A 17,596-nucleotide genomic window follows, 5' to 3' on the forward strand; every position below is an offset into this window, starting at 1 on the left:
TAGTTAATTTATCTTTCCAGTCTGGTGTTGTGCCTACCGATATAAAAATAGTCAAAGTCACTCCAGTTTATAAATCTAGAAATGATAAACTAATGGAAAACTAGAGACAAATCTCTGTGCTCCCAACATTTAGTAAAATCTTAGAAAAAATGCTGCCACAAATGTATTATAATTTTTAGAAGACTTTACTATAGCATACTGTAATCAATTCAGATCGAACCATTCAACATGTGTTGTGATATTGTCACTATATGTGTACACTTACCATAAATGTCAGTATACATCAAAAAATATCACGAGGGTATACATACCAGACTGTTTTTTATATAAAAGCCAAAGTACTTAACATTATACAACTATTGCATGTTTCAGAGTGGAACATCTTGATTTTCATCACTCATGCAGTAATTGTTTATTATACCGGATAACCCATCACTCAAGATTTCATTTACGTTTCCATAGGTGAATGGGTTAGGGTAGGCCTGTGTTTGGACAGACTCTGAAACATGCAATAATTTTGTTACAAGTATTATACAAGATAACCCATCAATCTGGACATTATTTACATCAATACGTCAGTGGATTGCTGTCATTTGCGTCTACCACAGGTACAAATCATCAGCGCCCAACACCTTGAACTGATGTGGGTCTGTCATGTTAGCAGATTCTCTCTGACTTCTCAGAAACAATGATTACTAAAACAGCGACTCTCAAATCAGACGGCAGATATGACGTAATACAACTCAAAGGGGAGACTACCTTAGACGCGACCAAAAATAAATGTGATGTAGTATGTTTATCATGCTACAATGCACTTGTTTCTTTAATAACGTCACAGCGTGCAACATAACGAAATTCTGAACCCCACGCGACGTGATATTATCCAATGGGGGGAAGAAAAATTTGCATTAGGTATAATAAGTATTGATGTTGGGTTTACTTTTATGACCAAACTTTTAATGATCTGCTCTGTGTCAATGCTTTGAGGGTCAGGATCGATTGAGATGACATAAAGCATAATGTACATCATGGATCATGTATATGTGCATTGTTCGGATTGATTTTACAATCCTTTTACGGTATTTTTGTCATTATATTTGTGAAGTTTTACAGCATATGAGTCAGACATACAATATGGTATCGTGAAAAACAATGGCCTGCTGTATTGGCGTCATACATGGCCATTTACTGAGTTCAATGGTCAAGTAGTTCGTATAAATGTTCGGTGTCAACGAGAGAGAGTGATATACAGGTCAAAGAGGCATGTACCTCAATTTTCTGTCAAAAAATCTATATTCGCCAATCAAATAAAATTTTCTGTATTATGAAGAATATCTCGTATTGTTGTCTTTCAGTATTAAAATATCACACACGTAACTAGGTAAAGTGAAAATTTTGAAAACGTCATATTGCTACCCGCGCCATTACGCAGATCAGTGTCCCATGCACGGGCAAAGCTGATATATATTTTGTGAAAGTAAATTATTTGAACTATTATAAAATAATACAAAAATATTACGTATGAGTGTAGTAATATAGATAAGCATTAAATTAGGATTTGTGAAGAAATTGTAGATTAGAAATTGAGTGTGTCTTTATAAACTCTCAAGATCTTTGAATTTTTAGTAATACATATAGATTCCCGTTAGTAAATATGTCGGCATTTCTAGACACTGTTTACATAGACCTGCACATTCTTAAGGAGACGCTACTTTAATATGATGGAATATATAGTATGTTAAAGCTACGTTAAACCATGTAAGAAAACACGTGACGTGACGTCTGCACGAACACAACAAGGACAAAAAAGACCTGACAGTTCAAAATAGAATGCTACACGATGTATACACTTTAATGTTGACTATTGATTTAAGCAGCTGTGTAAATGTTAACACTGCATGCATGACTAACGCACAAGTTTGGACGGCAGTTTATTGCGCATGCACAAAATCGATTCTTACCTCACACACTGTTTTGGAGGAAAAACACCTGTGTACCTGGGCAGATTGAACGATATCAGCTATTGTAGACTATAAAAGAAAACAACCCCGAGTGATTTTCAAAATCTTGATAACGGCTGTTAAAGTACCTATAATGCTTGTATAATATAGCAGTACTTTTATTTATATATGATGGCACGGGATTGAAAAAGAATTGAAATAATAAATATCATACTCAAACTGAGTTTCGGTCACTATGTTTACGCTATATTTTTCATGCGTTTCAGGCAGCATGTCTTGTTTTGTTTTGTTTTTTTTTTTGTTGTTTTTTTTTTGGCTTATTTCATGCACGTACTTCTACCTACATAGTTATTTAGGCTTATGTATTCCATCTCCTACCTACTCTCCTGATGATGGTGCACTCATAAAGACCGAAATATAGATTGACTACGAATCCTATACTGGGAGTTATCAGCTTCTTTGGCATTTAGGCGTGTTTGTCTGTTGACAAGCATGTGGACAGGAGATCTCAGTATGGAATCAAAGTCTGATGTCCATCGGTGTCATGAAGAAGAATGAGCTTATAAAAAGTACAATAGTAACTATGACGCTTTCTGTCGACTTATAAGTGCAGGTCATGAGTGGTGTATTCTCTCCCTGTGTTACAGGTGTCTGCACCGTCCTTAGTTAGGCGTGGATCAGATCAATATATGGCAGTTCAGGTGTCCGGAATAGCACATCTATTCTCTGCATACGTCCTTCCCCCCAGCTGTTGTACATGAGCGCGCAATAACCCGTCAATATTATTCACTGCATGCCTACAGCATATATACAAAATATACATCATAAACTTATTCGGAGTCGAATTTCAACGCGATCTGCGGAATGCACAAGTCACTTTTATCGAAAATAAACACGCAGTCCAAATAGCCATTAGCAAGTAAGGGTGTATGAAACTTTCATCAATATGGAGTAGGATACATTTAAAACTACCTGACCCTTCATCAACCAGCAGAACCTTGCCTTGCAGGCGTAGTGCGGAGTGTAATACTGCAGTGGACATTTTGATATTTGTTCACCAAACCCTTAACAGACCGTTAAACTATTTTTGTTTAGCTTGCTTCTGTCTGGGTCCATTAGGTTATCACCAAGTTTAGCGTCTGTTAAAATCATTGACTTATAATAATTCTTCATTTAAATTCATGTCATACAAGTATTATTTCACCAGTCAGAAAATCCTTTAACAAAAAAGATAACTAAGGCCATTAACTTGTAATCCGATGTGTCCCACTAGACGTTTTCGAAATAATTCCGAAACACTGACAACTTTTCGCTAAAGCGGGATTCCCTTCCCGAAGTTATTGAAATATTCTTCTCTCTGTAATAACAATTAAATACATTTTATATACAGTAGGTAAAATGTATGTGTTCGTATTTTGCCTTATTATTCATAATAAGTTATCCAGCAATGATTTCTGACAACTAATTCTTCAATCGGTAGTCGCTAATTCTCCTAACGCTTGTCAAATGGTAAGGTAGTTCGTGATGTATGTTGAGTGTGTGTGTATTTAAAAGTTGCATCTTAGATTATGTAAAGAAAATAAGATTTTTGGCGAGTAAAATGTATTTGTTAAAATTTCAATTCTCCCAGAATTTTTGCGTACACGTGGACCAAGACATCTTATGGTTAAACTAACAGGTGTTACACAATTCAGAGTTCAAAATAAGCCAATTTATTTAATCGCTTTATATTGTACATTGCTTTGAAAGACAGGTTCGTAACGTCCAAAACCACAAAGAAACTGAGGCGATTGGTCCCACCGTCTCGCATCTGCCACGCCTTTACATGGTCCATGACAGTATAGCAATTGACATCAATAACTTGACAATGGTCGTGAGAACATTCATCCGAAAGTTAACTTGACAAAGATCATAAGAATACGAATACATCAATATGCATTCAAGAGGTAGGGCAAGGACTGGACCTGTGATCTTAAAACACAGATGAGACAGAGGATGTTAAACACATTGCATTCGACTGACCTGTAGGTCGATTTCTAACTTGGCTGAAACATGTGGTGTGAATTCCAAAATGTTCAGGCCAACAGCAGAATATTTATTTACTTGATTGTTATTTAAAGATCAAACTCAAAAAAGTCACATGTGATATTTGGCCGTCAGTTTTCTCTGTAGAGGAAACTGGAGTGCCCGGGGTAAAACCCCGGCCTTTGATAAGTTACTCACAAGCTTTCACACGTGTGACTTACAGATATTCACACAATATTAGTGGAAGACAAGAGGTCTTCAATGAACACTAAAATACAACAGACTAGTCTCTTCATCTGCTTATTATCACCAAGGCCGCACCAACAATAACTTGGAGCCATTCTACAGATTTCCTGTCCAATATTGGGATTGTTTCTGCAGCTCATGAGTTCTCGGGATTAAAGTATTTCACGCCGTACCGAAGAATATTTCATTTATACGACGGCGGCCAGCATTATGGTGGGAGGAAACCGGGCAGAGCCCGGCGGAAACCCACGACCATCCGAGAGGAAGCCAACATGAGCTGGACTTGAACCCACAGCGACCATGTTGGTGAGAGGCTCCAGGGTAATTGCGGCGCGCTGGTGTGCTAACCCCATGAACCCCCTCGGCCACGGAGGCCCCGTTGGGATTAAAGTAAACGAGTCGTTGTAGATCTTGTATACTTGCATCTAAAATTTTTGCTTAAATCAGCAAAATGTAATGTCCTTAATAAGGCATATAACAACCACCATATAAAACCTAATTAGACAATTCTGAAGTGTTTACAAGTCGGACTGACTGTCACTTATACTGCTTGCCTCAAGAATAGCTGTTCATCACGCTCAGACTACTAGTAATCTTGCCAACTTTCGAGAGCAATCGGATATTGTGGAGTGAATGTTGTTCCGACTGTCTGCAGACTATCACCGTTATAGGGAATACAAGTGGGATTAGCTCATTTTGTAGACAACTAGCAACACAGAGGTGTTATATGGACAGTGAAATGTCTTCCAGTTTTATTTACTTCAATTTACACTTGGCTCTCAGCTGTATTTCGGAAACACGATATTCAATATCATTCAATGTCAAACACGATGTCATTAAGTCTACCAGCTAAACTCACTCTATCAAGCAGAATACATAGCCATGTATATGACCTCTATCTTAACCGGCCCATTGTCACAGAAATAATAATATTTGTATGAATGTTTCTAACTGCATAATACGGAGACATCAGTTCCATGTTCACGGAAAATGGACACTATCAGCCACCGAGCCGCTTGGGTGTGTTCCGTGTGATGGCCATACACTATGACAACCAACATCTCCTGAAAGTGTGTGTGTGTGTGTGTGGGGATGGGGGGAGGGGGGGGGGGGAGGGGGGTCTTACTTGGCCGAGTTGGGGGGGGGGGGATGCACGCTATCACGGCGCAATGACCCAGGAGCCTCACCAATGCGTCGCTATGAGTTCAAGTCTAGCTCATGCAGGCTTCCTCTCCGGCCATACGTGGGATGGTCTCTAGGGCCCTAAATAATCCTCCTAACTGTGTAAACTTCGCCAATATTAATAAAAGCTTCTACACAGTAGACACTAAGTTTGGACAATTATCTGATGGCTCGTTTGTAATGAAATATTTAAAATTCATATATCATACGATTTGCCTGTTACATCCTTACAAGTTTAAAATGTTCAATGCTGTTTTCGAACTCTATTATTTGTATATATGGTCTGAAAAGCGTTAAAAGTCGTTAGTTTCATTCTCATGTCGAAAGCCCTAACTGGCTTTGACGTTAAACCTCGATCATTCATTACATCCTATATTCATTCAACCCTAGCCTAGGTTAGTGAATCCCGCCTCCACTGCTCTCGTCATCTTGCCAGGCGGCAAAATGTGGATGACTGCGCCTTATAGGGCCATTTAGGTGGCCTTGAAAAACAGAATAATATCACATGTTATCCACCACTCTCAAGAAATAATTAACAGAAAGTCTGTTGTTTTGGTCATACTAGGACGTATGCTGTTATTCCAACAGATTATTCTGTTAAATATGTCACAAATATTCTATTAATTCAGCATGAAAATTGTATTGGGCTAACAGGATATTATCATGTTGAATATCACACAAAATTATAATAACAGAATACATTCTAGCATCACTCAGACAACACTTTCTGTTAAAATTAACACATTATTTTTAGTGTTGCACGCTCGTTCTGTGGATGATATTCGGCGTGTCACATGTGGGAAATATTACACTGTTTTCTCACTAAAACGCCGTTCCTATGACACAAGGCATTCTGACACAAACAACACCCACTAACCGTATACTGACACCCGGTCGACCAACGCTCGGGCTCTCTTATGTTCAACATCAAGACAGGAAATAGCGAGATTGCCTTTTTTGTCTTAGGCGTGACCCAACTTGAACTTGAACCCAGATCTGGTGGCTCGTAACATGTTCTCCCTCACCACTTGGCCACCGCAGAAAGGCTCCATTTTACCACTGAGTATACGTTACTAAGTTAAATGTAACTGTGGGCCTGTTGTTAAACCAGCGTTCACAACATGACTGATTTTTCCCGGGAAATAGCTTTGTGTTTAAAATATATAAGATCAGCTGCGCTTTGATCGGCTATATATATGTATTTTAAAACGAAATAACTAAGTCGACGGTTGGGCGAGGCAACTGTTGCTATAGGTCCAGATGTTCAGCCTCAAACATCGGCTGTTTAAACAACTGAACGCCTACTGGGATGAACTGAAAACTATTGACCAGGGCCTGACCACGTGACATGGTAACAGTCGTCTGCCCAATAGACAGCCTATCCACATGCGCTTTGGAGCCAGTTCATTTCCCGGGAACAAGGTTACACAGTGTTACCGAGGACAAACTTTCTGTTTCCATCACACAGGAATACCTGAGTGTAACTTCATTGTTTTAAACGAAATATCCACTTATGTTCCTAAAAGAAACTTATGACCATCATGGATATTGTCAGTGATGTTGGACAATTGGTTAATTGTGGAGGATAAGCCTTCTGTACATGGACAACATAACTACACCTAGCCGACATTATGTTTAAGAGGACTCAGCCCGATGTGTATTCCGTGCAGTATTTAGTGGCACGGAAACAGGATTCCGGCATCGCCTCATCTCGGCAGAAAGTGTTGTGGCTGATTGTCGGTGCTTTGCTGCTGATTAGTATAGTGACTATCAGCATTGTATTGGGCGTTGTGTATGCTCGCTGGGAGGACCACGCATTGTTTGAGGGTAAGTGTAGATTTCTTTACCTTCGTTTATCAGAATTGCTAACGCGTTGAAGCAGATTATAGAATGTCCCCAGGCGAGATAATTAAATGACTTACACAGGCAGCTTGAAAATTGTTTTGTTGGATTTGTCAATCCTTTACTCTATCAACGTCCAAATACAAAACCAATCATTGGATGAAAATAAATAAATCGTGTATTTGGCGTTAAAGTCCTTAAGAGTGTCAGGAAATACGGAACGGCTGCAGCTCTCTTACTTTTTTGTGCCGAGTTTTTCAAAATTGATCAAAAAATTTATGAACTAAAACCACCATATGTTAAACGTGAGTCATGTTTTTTCAGTGCATGCGCACTGTGATAGCCATGTCATATTGGGAATATCTCCGTGTTATTTAACTTCAATAATCGATAAAATTTCATCCCGCTGAGGGTTTATGAACACTGATGCATTTGCAAAATCAGGGAGGAGTTTAAATAGTACGGTATCTAAACGAGATGTACATATGTGTGGCGTATGACGCTTAAAGCAGATCGTGGTCATGAACAATCGAGATGTATTGAACACTCATAACTGCCTCGCCCCAATCTCACTCCCAATATGCCCGTGCGTGTGAGTGCTAACCATCCTGGATACATAGGTCTAACGTGACCATACAAATATCGACAGGTCATTGTTATCATTATCCAACAGCTGCATCGAGATCTGCCAAATAGACACGAAGCTAGATCACCACAAGAGGCCACAGTTGTCGTTAAGTCGATACCAGCATTTTGAAAGAATTGCTTTTACAATTACGCCTCCTATCGGGTTGAGACGTAGGAGAGAAAAACGGACATAATTTTGTAAAAATAGATGAAATAATCCGAAACTCTGACTTGATCTGTGATTTGTCCTAAAGTGATTTACAAATTTTCGATTCAGAATAACCAATTTGCAAGACTCGATGATGATCTGTAACTGGCCATGGTGAAGTCATTGCCAAGTTTCAGTTTCAATTTACTATGAACAAAGGTCGAACTGAACTGGCTGATAGTACATCAGCGGAATACCTTAGCGGGAAATGTTGGCACATCGGCCTACGGTTAAGGGATGTTATGTTAACTATGCAGAAATGTAATGTAAATATATTCCAATTAATTGCAAGGGTATTATATTAGGACTCTTTCACCCTGTTTTAACAGTGTATAAATAATATTAAATCATTCGGAAATGTAGTAGTGCTTTCAAGCACTTTCTCGGCAAAGATCCAGCAAGCACTCGCAAACAAAAGTGGTTGTCATAAACTATAAATATCATCATACCCGTTTGTTCAAAAAGTGGAACTTAGTGTATACCTTATTTCCTCTGCAAAACATATATTCTGCTTCTGTGACTGGCACATGTGTACTGCGCCCATGTATTTCGAGATAACCCACTCAGGAAACCACTTATAGTTCAGTTCAAGAGGTCATTGTTAACGAGCATAATGTGCCCGAAACAACATCCGGATTTTTGACAATCCTTTACACAGTCGTTGTCTGGACGAATGTGTTATATAACACATTAAAACAAAGCGTTTTATCGATGTTAATCGTTATGTATTTGGGAGCACTTCAGCACTTGGCCTATTCACATCAAGACAGGAACTTGCAATTATTAAACTAGAATATTAAAATACAGATTATTAAACTGACAAAATGCTAAAACATGAAATGGAAAAGTGAAAATTAGGTATAAAATATTTTCTTTTTTAAAATACATTTTCAACAGGGTTAAGTGCCATCGAATGTTAGAATCATAGGCTATGGTCGGTTATATGAGCCATATAGCCGGTATTTAAGTACTTCCCTGCTGCAAGAATTTTTTCCCGCTCTAAAAACAGGTTTTGCCACTGGAATAGCTCTTAGTATCAACGAGTAAACCGTTATTTATATAATATTCTCGGAAATATCGCTTGTAAGCGAGAGAAAAAAGGTGTTATGACGCCAGAGTTCCCTCCACTGTCGGTACTATGGTTCATGAAACATACTTTGGAATACAAACATTTAAATGCGTTAAAAGATGCATAAAAATCTAAATGAAAATATTTGTACGCAAAGTTTTTGAATGCATTTCATTATTTTTTGAGAAAAGGTATTATTAAGTACTGTTTACAAAATTCTGTTTGTCGACGATTACTTCATTTTTGAGCTGTTTTGTCCTTTAAACTTTGGGTTGTATATATTTGATTGTCAACGTTGATATATGTTGCATTTTATTTTAAAGCTTAAAATTGTCTTTTAAATAATGTTACAGTAATGTATTATTACATGTTTGACATTGAACAGCCGCTGGTTTGACCTGTGACCGATGATCGTCATCATGCAGTCAAACATCATAAATAATGTTACAGTAATGTATTATTACATGTTTGACATTGAACAGCCGCTGGTTTGACCTGTGACCGATGATCGTCATCATGCAGTCAAACATCATAAATAATGTTACAGTAATGTATTATTACATGTTTGACATTGAACAGCCGCTGGTTTGACCTGTGACCGATGATCGTCATCATGCAGTCAAACATCATGCAGAAGTTTGTTCATTACATGGACCTCACCTAAAGAAAATAAAGAAAAACTGCCTTCATGGTATAACAAAGATTAAATATAAACAGGAGACGGTGAGGATGGGGTGGGGCTGGGTAGGCTAACGAATTATCAGAAGATCTTTCGATGTCATAACCCATGCTTCAGACTACACCTATATACATCTACGTATACATAGAGCCTACTTGAATAAAATGTCGGACCTTTGAAATGATTTGTCGAAGGTATACTGGCATTACTTTAACATAGCAAAGGCTTTGTGGGTCAGTATTGCTAACTTTTTGTGGTCGACATAATACATTTGTCAGATAGTAAGTAGGATGATTATGCACACTGTGTTTAGATGTAGTTCTGTATTCTTCTCTTCTGGCGATATGGCATCTATAAGTTTTGTGCATTTAGATGACAATGCTGGACTAGGAAGCGTGCATATGCTGGCAGAGATTTTAAATTGTTTCGTGGTTGGACTTTTTGTGTTTGGGAAGAAATTGGTTTTAGTGGTCTGCCATTGCTTGATAAAGAAAAACTCGTTGTATATTATGAAGGAAATTATTTTTTTGTGAAGCATATGTGGAGAGTTTGTTGTGTCTGACTTTTGGCAGTAGACATTTAGAGGCAGATTAAATATAGCCAACACAATTGCACAGAGCCATTCAGTGTGTATATAATGAAAAGTCAGTTGGTCAGCACATATTTTTCAGGCTACACAGACACATGTGTAAGTGGAAAGTAGACTATGACATATAGAGAAACTATGAATGGGATGAGGATGCTACCTGTGTTAATTCTGTTTACAGCAAGAATTACCATCCTTATTCAAAACTAAACTATTTTTACAGAGAGTATCCGCCGAAATGTGACCATTTTATCATGTTTATAGTTTTATTTTAGTTGTTCCTTTCTCCTACGTAAAGCTTACTGGTTTCACCCTGGATATGTCTAGCTTCTGTTGGCATGTCAAGTTCAGGTTACCTGAATGGTGTCCATACATTCTTCGTAGCCATCATTGCAAGCTATGCACACTATAAAGCATGTATATGTAAATGTGCCAAATTTGTAAATCGACCTTTGGACAATATTTGAAGGCGTATATGCCCTGTGTTTTTTAACACGGCTCATACATACAGTACATATATAGCTCTTTTCACACAGTGATTTTCAGCTTTACAGTTTTCTGTCAAGTGACCTGCAAATGCGGCTTAAATTGCGTTTATTCGCAATTTGCAACAATAGTATACTAATAATAGTATGCAAGATAAAAATAAAACCGTGTTTGTAATCAGGACGTCAAACTACGTCAGGTAACATGTGTAGAGTCTTCAAATTCAAATTTTCGTTTTCACATGACTACACTTCCGCGGTATCAGTCAATACTTAATTTCCAAACACATTGCATTCTTTTTTCCCAAATAGTGTCCAGGGAACGCTTGTTATTTGTTGTATTTCAAGTCGATCGGACGTGGGGTTCTGAAGAAGAAAACTCTCAAATGTTTTCACTTCAACTCAAAATGGCCGCCAGGTCCCAAGACTGAGATCACCCAAATTTTTACTCGTTAAAGTTTATCTCCAGTTCTATCACATACCTACGTTTTACGCTGTTCTATTGAGCCTTTTTAGCTGTAGAAGTTTTTCAATGTTAATAAATGCAAAAATGGCGAGTTTTTATTGGCATGTACTATTTCCGGTTGAGATTAAGATTGCGCCTTTAGCTTCATCGGCTAGGGAAATATATACCCACTTCCGGTTTTGAGGGTGTCACTTCCGGTTTTGAAAAAATTGCATTTCCGGAATCAACGTCCAAAACTGCATCAGATAAGACTATTTGCCGAACATAATTTGTAGAAGTTAGAAATTATTAGCAAAAAACGAATTGTTTGGTCACATGACATTTTCACCCAGTAGCGAGCTTGTACAGTTTTCAGCGGACAAAGTTTCCGTTAACAACCTAGGTTTTGTGTAACTGCAGTTAAAATTTCAGCTCAATCGCATCAACCGATCTGGAGAAGATATTTTTGGTTTGGCATAAAATCCAATATGGCCGTCCAGACCAAATCTTTCATATCCTTTCCTAAAACCTACTGAAGTTTCAGGAATGTAGCATTCTGCAATGTACCAGAGCTACAGACATATACCTGTCTGATAAAGGCATGTTTTGGATCCCCCTCATTCTGGTCTTAATCTAATTGGCAAAATGCCACTTAATAGGGGAATAGAGGAAAGCAGGATTTAGCACATAAAAGATTTTTAAATTCTAGGCGTTTAACCTAATTTATAGGATTCATCGATTTCTTAACAATATGTCTCAAGCAGTGAACACTATGCATTTACGATGGCATCTACGTTACTAGGAGACCGCGATCTCAGTTGAAATTTATCAATACATTGAACTTAGATCTGCCAGCTGTTAAAACTGAGTGCATGGAAATACGACCAAATACAATGACATCGCCCTTATCGACACAATGAAAAATCCACAAGTTAAAATCGATACATGTATAATATCGCAACGTGGCTATATACAGGTGCACTGTTTAAATACATATGCATCGCCATCTAGAGAAGGGAACAGAGTGGGAATGGGAAAACGTAAATGCTGAGATCTACCATCAAGGATATAGCTTTCACTTTTCAGTAGCATTTTGTTTCATTATAACGTCATAGATTTATAATATTACTTTCGTGACATGCATCGACATGATATGATTGTAATTCCTGAAAACTGAACAGGGAAAAAAAACATATCTTTTAACGCAATTACCAACGTATTGCAATCAACATACAGAACAGTAAACTATGATCTGTCCTACATAGCCATTCTTAACACTACATAGAATAAGAAAATTCCCTGTTTCGTTTTGTGCACAAAGATAAGGACACCTGTTTGTTACTACGTGATCGTGCAGTTAAATCTGTCTAAAGGTAGCTTTGCCCAGAGAAGCCATTGATAAAGAAGACGCTTACTAATATGAACAATTTGTCTTGCGTGTTCTGTATTACGCGTAAACAGAATGTACGAGTCAAAGCCGATCACTCTCTACTTGCATGGGAAAGCATCGGCTGTACTTAGCTCACATCCAGATAAAGATCAAAAACGGATGTTGACACTCCAGTTATCTTACCAGAGGTCGATCCTTTCACGTCTGCTTGGTTGCTCTTGTACAGCTTATTATAATTGTGTTAAATCATTTGAATCTAAATACCGATGCAAGTCAGTACTATCTGGCGGCTTCTTATCATGCTATACATTACATGTGTACAAATATCTACACGAGTTTGTTGATATACATGCGATGGTGGAGTTGTTGCCCATTCTTTAGGTCATGATGTAATCTTTTCTCACTGAATGTAGGCTGGAAAAAGTATTCCCTCAAATCTATCTTAAATGTGTTCCAGGTAAGAAAGTTGGTTAAATCATATTAAATCATCATACCGTCTTACCTTCGCTCGACGATGGCACGAAACGATGTGACCACGGTACACAGTAATGCCACGATGGCACGGTGCATTATGGCTTCTATTTTTTCTTCAGGTGCTTGTACTTTGTCGTATTAAGGACTCATATGAAGCGGAACTGGAAATAAAATACCATAGTGAACCCATATTGTAACGGCGACATTGATGATATGATAATATGAAGCAATAGTACAATTTTACAATCGATGACACCACATGACACGAAACGATAGTATGATCGCACGGACCGAGGGAACGAAGGCCTGAAGCAAGGGAACGATGACATGAAGCGACGGTATGAAGGTACGAAAGGGATGGTCATCTCGCCATGGCTTCGTGCCATCGTCCCATTACTTCGCATCTTCATGTTATCTTCCCTTACTTTTTGTATAATCGTACCATTGCTTCGTGCCTTTTTGAGGCTCTCGCCCGGTGAAACTACACTGAAACAATGGTACAATGATCGCCTGAACCGACTTCCACAGCCTATGGACCTGTTATTTTAAGTGTATACCGTTAAATAAAATAGATAAATAATGTATTATTATTGAAGAAATCCCGTTCTTCTGTCCCGTGTTAATATATTAGCGCACGTGTAGAATATGACGAATTTTATAAACATGTTAAGTTTAAAATTGAGAGTTTTTAAACTGGAAATAAAGAACAACAGTAACATTCAGGTACAGAGCTGCTCATCTCAGCTAAAAACTGAGGGATTGCAATTATTTGTAAAATTATACATTATTGTAAAAGTATATCCACGCCCGTATTATTGCATACTTACACACATTTAAAAACAACCCGGTCAAGTCCTAATACACGACTACCTTTGAGCGTTTCTACACAGATGACATGTAGATGTAACCACCATGAGAAAATGTACACGTAAATGAGTTGCTGCGTGGACTAATGATCGTATGACATTACTGAGAAGTGTTAGACACATTTTGGAAGCGAAACGATCAAAGACGTTATTCACGTCGAGTTAAATACGCAAAGCGAGCAAATAAGTTATTGGGGTCAAGTAAAGTCGAGCAAATAAGTTATTCTGCTGGTCAAGTTAAAAACAAAAGAACCAAGCGAATTACTGAGGTAAAGGTAAATGCAGAAAGTGTGCTGCTGAGCTATTGAGGTCAAGTTAAAAACGCAAGCAATCGACTGAGTTGTTGAGAATAAGTTAAACACAAAATGAGCCCCTATCTTTCAAGTTAAATACGCAAAGCGTGAGTTCTTCAACCGAAGATAAATATGAAAAGCGAGCAAATGAGCTATCCTGCTCATCCAGCTACACGTAAATACCCAAAGCGTGCAACACAGTTATTGAGGTAAAGTTAAATTAGAACAAATTGTGTGGGATTTTGTGGGAATTAAAACAAATTTCATTTTCTGAGTAACTCAATGCGAGTAATAAGTTATATAAATATATAAAAAAAAATACTCATCCATTGTGCAACTTTACACACCAGGTATTCTAAATGCACTTGTGTTGTAATTCTGGTGCCATTTTCGTTGCAGATAAACAAGAGGGCTCTTCGGAAGACGGTTATCCTGATGACACCCCGATAAAAGCGGCCCTTCAGCATGACGCTCTGCAGAAAGATAGGGTAAGAATGTCCAGCTTATTGTGATGAGTTCTAATGGCTTGACGGAGTGGTATTCAATACAACAGCACCTATACAAACAAGGCGTGCATAATCCACGTCTCTAGTTTATACCAGTGCTTTAGAACTGTATATTCCAGGGTTATTGCGTTAGAAACCAAATGAAGTATTACGCCGACTCTTTTCTTTTTTTGACACAGCAAATGCAGTCCATCAACCCCACTGCTGTCAGTCCGTTTGCTCCTTCCCAAGATGATCAAGTACTAAAGCCCACTGATGTACACCTCCACCCGGTGATAACGCCAAAGAGAGTTTCGCTGGGACAATTCGAGAATGAAGTCGAGGAGGTCGATGTGTTGGAGATGACGATGTCTTTGCCAGCTTCAGTCGATGTGACATCCCAGGAGTTTGAGCACGAGGTTGCCAAAGGTCAGGCGATATTTTTTATTATTCTACTTACTCACTGACAATATTTCAGAATGTTTCTTCATGTTTACCTAAATGGCAGCTGGCCTTACCTAACAGTAAGTTTATTTGCTTCTCCATAAATCTACTCACGAAGATACCTTAGACGTAAGTCATACTTTGTCTGACCTTGTGCTATATCCCTGACCCTAGATGATAACTTAAACGTTCATTTTCAGTTTTGAAGTCAAAGGTAGGTCTCCATTTCAGCCCTGTAAACTGTTTCAAAATTAAGAGCAAAACGGAATTAACTGAAAGACAGATTCCTATGACCAGGTATGAAAGTATGAAAACAAATACAATACTTGAATCAGCCTTTCCTGGATCAATACACCTTTCCGAACTGTTGACCAACTGACCAATCATATGCAGTATTGTTCCAAATAGGTCAACCGGATGTCCCACACATTGGTTACAAATGTTCAATCTGTGTGTGACGTCATGACGTCACAATTGCTTTCCCCGAGAATGGAATGAAAGGCAAAGTTGTCACGAGAAGAGGGAGGCAGGGCATAGGATGTGTTTGATCTATTCATTGTTATTGTAACTGCATGGGCAGTTAATATAATCATAAAATATGTTTCTACCTTAATTGTGAGGCAATGGTATCATCAGAACGGCCATACTTTTCGATCTGATTTCTATTAGCAATGGAAATATATAGTTCTTCCTCAAGGCGAATTTCGTTTTCTCCGTTTTGTAGAATTTTCAAAGGCCAACCTATATACTGATAGACAATATATGCATTTTCTGTTTCACAGCTCTACGAAGAAGCTTCCAGACGGCCGAACAGCGTGACACAGAATCTCAGGCGAGACGTAAACGAGAAACCTTCGATCCTAGCTCTGTCACGGTCAACGTTAGTGTTTTATACTTGTTACGTTAAGAAAAATGTAAACGGCTTTTATGTTGTGTGTTGGGACTGACAAAGGGTGGTTTAGATTCACAAAAATAGCGGATCAGTTTTTTTTCTGCCTAAAATAACCTGGATAACAGTAATTTTATAGTTGGCATGTAGCTATTGCTTTTCTGGTCTCTCCGTCCGTCTTTTCGCCAGACGTTTTCGTTTTTTTAAAATTTGTCCAGCTTATATCCTCGCTACTTTGCAAAACAGAATGCTGGAATTTCTCAACTGTGTAAAAGGTGTCTATAAGGGGAGCACGGTTATGTCGTTTTCTGTACTTTTTGCCTTAATTTCTCATGAAGGTATCTGCCCTTGGTCATGATTTGCATGATTTTTACATAGCTTGCAGTTCAACATATATTCCAAGGAAGAACTCGCATTCAGTATACCACGTATTCGTTCTAGTTATTGCACGGTGCTGATTAAAAACTAGAATCACCTTATACAGGTAAAACTAACCATATATTAGCCGGTATTACATTGAGTAGTTTTATCGTACAAATCATTACACTTATAATCGATGGCAATGTCAATTTGATATTTATACAGAATCAACATTGGTACGTCTGTAGTATTTCTGTTAAGTACGAAGTATTCCCATTTCTTTTGGCCACGGATAAATTTTCCCAGGGGGCTTGTTGATGTTCGACGGGAGAGGGGGCCCGCATGAGTTTGACTTGAACTCAGCGATCGCACTGATAAGAAACGCCTTGGTGATTGTGCTGCTAGAACGACACGGGAATCTGATTATTCGGAAATGGTATAGCATGATTTGCGCTTCCTAGGTTTTTTTCTTGATCTTTTTGCACAGATAACTAATATAACAGCTTTAGATGATGGTACAGTGGTGGTCGACTTCTTCATCGTAGAGAATGGGAAAGTTGTGGGAACTGCAGTCGCTGTCCAAATCTTCAACCGACTGTCACTTCAAGAACTGGAGGACACTATCTTAGCCGAGGTATGCTCTTGGAATACCCAAGAAAATTTAATTACATACATATCTTTTTATTTTAAAACTGTTCATTTGTCGACTTATAGAACAACCCACTGGTTGTAATCCACTGTACAGATATTAATTATATTGTTTGCTGTTGTTATCTCACATTAATGATGCTAAAGATGTTAACAAATGGTTCAAGATGCAGAACGTATAAGACAACCTGTGGCATTTTCAGTTATCAAATGTTGTCACGTATCAAATGTTATTTATGCTTTCGCTTTCAAATCTTGGTGCTGTTGTGGGCGTACATTATTGTTGCTGCGAACGGCCTGATTTTAAACCATCCAATCATTAGAATGAAACGGATACAGAAGAGACCTTGTGGGGTTATGTCCATTTGGTTGTCCTCTATTCATAACAGTAA

General features: G+C 38.2%; 1 protein-coding gene across 1 annotated transcript; it reads left to right on the top strand.

The window, feature by feature from the left end:
* The first annotated feature begins 6,846 nt into the window (after positions 1 to 6,846).
* LOC135467508 (uncharacterized) lies at positions 6,847 to 15,330 on the top strand. The gene is made up of 3 exons (XM_064745280.1): positions 6,847 to 7,241; positions 14,778 to 14,866; positions 15,064 to 15,330. The coding sequence occupies exons 1-3, from the start codon at positions 7,046 to 7,048 to the stop codon at positions 15,328 to 15,330; spliced, it is 552 nt and encodes a 183-aa protein (XP_064601350.1). The 5' UTR covers positions 6,847 to 7,045.
* The last annotated feature ends 2,266 nt before the right edge of the window (positions 15,331 to 17,596 follow it).

The sequence above is a fragment of the Liolophura sinensis genome, chromosome 6 (assembly GCF_032854445.1).
Source record: "Liolophura sinensis isolate JHLJ2023 chromosome 6, CUHK_Ljap_v2, whole genome shotgun sequence".
Classification (NCBI taxonomy): domain Eukaryota; kingdom Metazoa; phylum Mollusca; class Polyplacophora; order Chitonida; family Chitonidae; genus Liolophura; species Liolophura sinensis.

What these genes read in the sequence shown, in the direction of transcription:
- LOC135467508 (XM_064745280.1), top strand. Translation starts at nt 7,046, where the DNA reads ATGTTTAAGAGGACTCAGCCCGATGTGTATTCCGTGCAGTATTTAGTG. An exon ending in GGACCACGCATTGTTTGAGG is followed by an intron (nt 7,242 to 14,777) that starts GTAAGTGTAGAT and finishes TTTTCGTTGCAG; the next exon opens with ATAAACAAGAGGGCTCTTCG. An exon ending in ACGCTCTGCAGAAAGATAGG is followed by an intron (nt 14,867 to 15,063) that starts GTAAGAATGTCC and finishes TTTTTGACACAG; the next exon opens with CAAATGCAGTCCATCAACCC.